General features: G+C 47.9%; 1 protein-coding gene across 1 annotated transcript in view; it reads right to left on the reverse strand.

Annotated features, from left to right (window-relative positions):
- CRYZL1 (crystallin zeta like 1) overlaps window positions 1-3,512 on the reverse strand; it is a 14,369-nt gene extending 10,857 nt beyond the window's left edge. The window contains exons 1-4 of the mRNA XM_029965892.1: window positions 3,172-3,512; window positions 2,062-2,139; window positions 1,521-1,593; window positions 1,063-1,107 (exon numbers count right to left, since the gene is read on the reverse strand). Of these exons, the coding sequence (XP_029821752.1) occupies window positions 1,063-1,107; window positions 1,521-1,593; window positions 2,062-2,139; window positions 3,172-3,237 (262 nt within the window). The 5' untranslated portion in view covers window positions 3,238-3,512. The remainder of the gene's footprint in view (window positions 1-1,062; window positions 1,108-1,520; window positions 1,594-2,061; window positions 2,140-3,171) is intronic.
- Between the last annotated feature and the right edge of the window lie 47 nt (window positions 3,513-3,559).

Below are 3,559 nucleotides of genomic sequence, written 5' to 3' on the forward strand. Positions count from 1 at the left end.
TTTCCCACGTGGATGCACCGATCCCAGGGCACCCTGGCGGAGAGAGGAGGAAACAGGCCCAGAGCAGCTCCCCCAGCCCCTTCTCCCCTCCCAGCCCCATCCCTGCACTTGTGGGTTGCAAAGGCAGCACAGAAGGGACAGAAGGAAGCAGAGGAAGAACACACAGGAATGTTTGAGTGTGTTAAAAAGCTGGAATAGAGCAGAGAACTGAAGGGCACAGAAGGGACAGAAGGAAGCAGAGGAAGAACACACAGGAATGTGTGAGTGTGTTAAAAAGCTGGAATAGAGCAGAGAACTGAAGGGCAAACAAGGCACTCAGGGAAGGCAGAGAGAGCACACCCAGAGCAGGCAGAAATAAAAAGATCCCCATCCTGGTCATGGCAGAGCTTTTCCCTCCTCTGGCCACAGGAGGTTCCTGAACAGGAGGTTCTGGCATCCAATCAACCTTCTCAATAAATGTCCCCTCCACCCCAGGGAAAACCATTCTCTTCTTCCCCAAACCTTACACTCCATTGAGACCTTAAATCCTCAGCAAATTTGGCTGCTACTTCCAGTCTTTCCTAATTCCCAGTCAAAACGGCCACCCTACAGTAACTGTCCACACCTGCAGCTCTCTCCAGGGTTTATCCATGGAATTATCAGTCTATGGGAGCTGCCAACAGCAGTTCCTGTGCAATGAGGGAATGAGGCAGGAAGGGCCACAATCTCCAAACACACATTCTTACTGTCCACTCTGTCCTACCTTCAGAACTTCAGCCCTCCTCTAATCCTTTAATTTAGCACACAAAACATGAACAGGTCTGAAAGAATGTCCCTAAGAGACATCTCCTCTCTCCTGAAGCACCATTCACATTTTGGTGGTTAACACAGTATCGTATTTCAAACCCTAGGAGAAACTTCTAGAACAGAATTCTCATTTGCAAGAGTTGGTTCACGTGACAGCAGCTGAATCTTTGAAAACACATGTCAGATGTAGCTTTAACAATTCTTATCACCTCAGCCATTCGTTGTAAGAAGGTTTCTGGTTGTGTCAGTTGATGAGGCCAACAGGCATTGACTTACCCACCACTTCATCCTCCGGCTGGAAAAAGGTCACCTTGCTCCCAACTCACCAGGAGAGGGGGGAAAGGAGAGAAGAGAAATGTTTATAGTGAAATGGAACGTGCACTTGAAAGCTCTGCTTCTCACTAGCTCAAAAAAACTACAAATACACACTGCTAGGGAAAATAAATAATTTATTAATTACACACACCCCACCCAAATTCAACCCAAACGTTGAATTCCCTAAACTTTGGCACCTCATCCACACACAGTCCCATGCAGGGACACAGGGGGGAGTCTGAGGGAGCCAGGCTGGAACTGCACCCACAGGTGGATCCCCAGGGCAGCAGATGCACTGTGAGAGAATTTCCTGCCATAAAGGTGTCCTGTACAAACAGGATTTACGTGTTCTGGATGGCCAGATCCAATTCCTGCTCCTAATTCCTGCTCCCCCTCCCCAGACAATGCCACTGACTCACCTTCCAGCACCACTCCAGAAATCTCTCGTCCCACAGGCACGAGTTCCTTCTTCAGCTTAATTTCTGACAGAAGCTAAATTAAAACAGGGGTTACAACACTTACTGAGGCTCTAAATGTGCATATTTACATCATCTTACAGTGTTTGATCATCCCAGGAAGGAGGCTGGGCCATTCCCAGAATGTTATCCAGGGAAAAAGGGACACACTTTCCTCAATTCACGTTAAACCTTGGCACTGATTTTCTGTATTTAAATTCAGAAGCATTTAAAAAATAAAAACACAGGGTTATTACCAGGCAAGACAACGTGGGACTGGGGAGTGCAGGGGAAGATAAGAGGGGTTTCCTGCAGGACAGCTGACCTGTCCCCATGAACGAGCACCCCAGTCACAGGTGCTTTTGATTTAAGCCATGCAGGAGCCCCCCAGCAATGCTGTGCCTCTGCACAGCCTCAGATGGCAGAGATGGGACTGGGCCAGTCCCCAGCCAAGGCCCTGGAGACCACAAACACCCCCAGCCTTCATCAAACCCCCGGGAAATACCTTTGTGTCCACCCAGCTCAGGGCACAGGCCCTCACTTGCACCTTCACCTCGTGGTCCCCAAGGGGAGGAAGGTTTTCCTAGGACAGATTTACAGATGTTACATTGCACAGTGAGCAGGAATGTGCTCCCAGGAGCCTCTCCAGACTCTCCCACAGCCCCTGCTCAGGCTGTTCTGCAAGCAGAACAAGAATGTTTCCTCATTGAAAAGGGATTTCCCTCCCCATTTTGAGTACATGTGTATCACTATTATTATTACTGTTCTATTACTGTAATTCTCACTATGATATTACCATTATTATCACTATTATATTCCTACTATTACTGCAAACTGGTCACCAGACCTCACAAAACCTCTGCAGACAGTGACATTACTTTTCTGTTGGGATTTTTTCCCCCTTCTCTGAGACTCAAATCCTGACAAACTCACTGAGGTCAATATTCTAACAGTCCAAATGGTGCCAAAGAAACAGTCCCACAAGTGGTGCCTTCCTCCCTTGCAAAAATGTTCAGCTAATGAGGCCTCCCCTTCCTGTTTCACCTTTTGGGTTTGGGATTGATACCAGAAATGATCTGAAGGAGTTCAGTGCTGCTCCTTTAAAGTCTTCAATGAGCCACGTTGAATTCTGTGGCTCCAGAGAGCTCCTGAAGAGCTGCCCCAGGCACTGGAGCACAGTCCTGTTCTTCCATGGTGGGTGTGTGCTGGAATTGTGATCCCAGTCTCCACTGAGAGCCAAGAACTCCCAGGAGGACAGGAAACACCAGCAGCCAACACTCCAAACCTGATCATTTCCCCAAGCTCTGTTTCTACTCTTCCAGTGACCAGAAAACCCAACCAGGAGATGTGGACACAGGGTGAGTTTTTCAGGCCTGCAGAGCTTGTTTTCAAAGCTTGGACAAGAAAATTGCAGAGAAATCCAGCACTTGGCAAGTGCTGCCTGACGATAAAATACACCTCTCCTGCCTTCAGTCCCCTGTCTGGGTGTGCAGGGATTCTACCAGTTCTTTTTCAAGCCTAGAGGAGACTGAAGTGCTTCAATTCCCTGGTGGCATTCAGCCAAACTCCCTCCTCCCCCTGCCTGATTAATGGAGCTGTTGTGATGGGAACTCACTCTTTCCTGGAACACAAAAGTCATTTCCTCTCCAGGTGAATTCTGCTGCCCAAACAAGGCCTTCATAGTGACCTGAACAAACACACAGAGACCAAACTGTGATGTCTGAATGTCCAGAGAGCAAACAGGTCATTAAAGCCTTATTAAACTAAATAAATCATTCCAAAAGAAAAACAGCAACTGTTTGCAGGCAATTCGAGTCTTTGTCATTCAGAAGTTTTAAACCAGATCAACAGATGAGGCAACATGTGCTGTCACCTGCAACAGGTTTTGTTAAATAACACAGCAAATCCTCAGGGCTGAGAATCCCAGAATCATGGAATTATTTGGGTTGGAAGGGACCTTAGAGCCCATCCAGTGCCACCCCTGCCATGGGCAGGGACACCTT

Source organism: Manacus vitellinus, unplaced genomic scaffold (assembly GCF_001715985.3).
Source record: "Manacus vitellinus isolate BGI_N305 unplaced genomic scaffold, ASM171598v3 scaffold_122_pilon, whole genome shotgun sequence".
Lineage (NCBI taxonomy): Eukaryota > Metazoa > Chordata > Aves > Passeriformes > Pipridae > Manacus > Manacus vitellinus.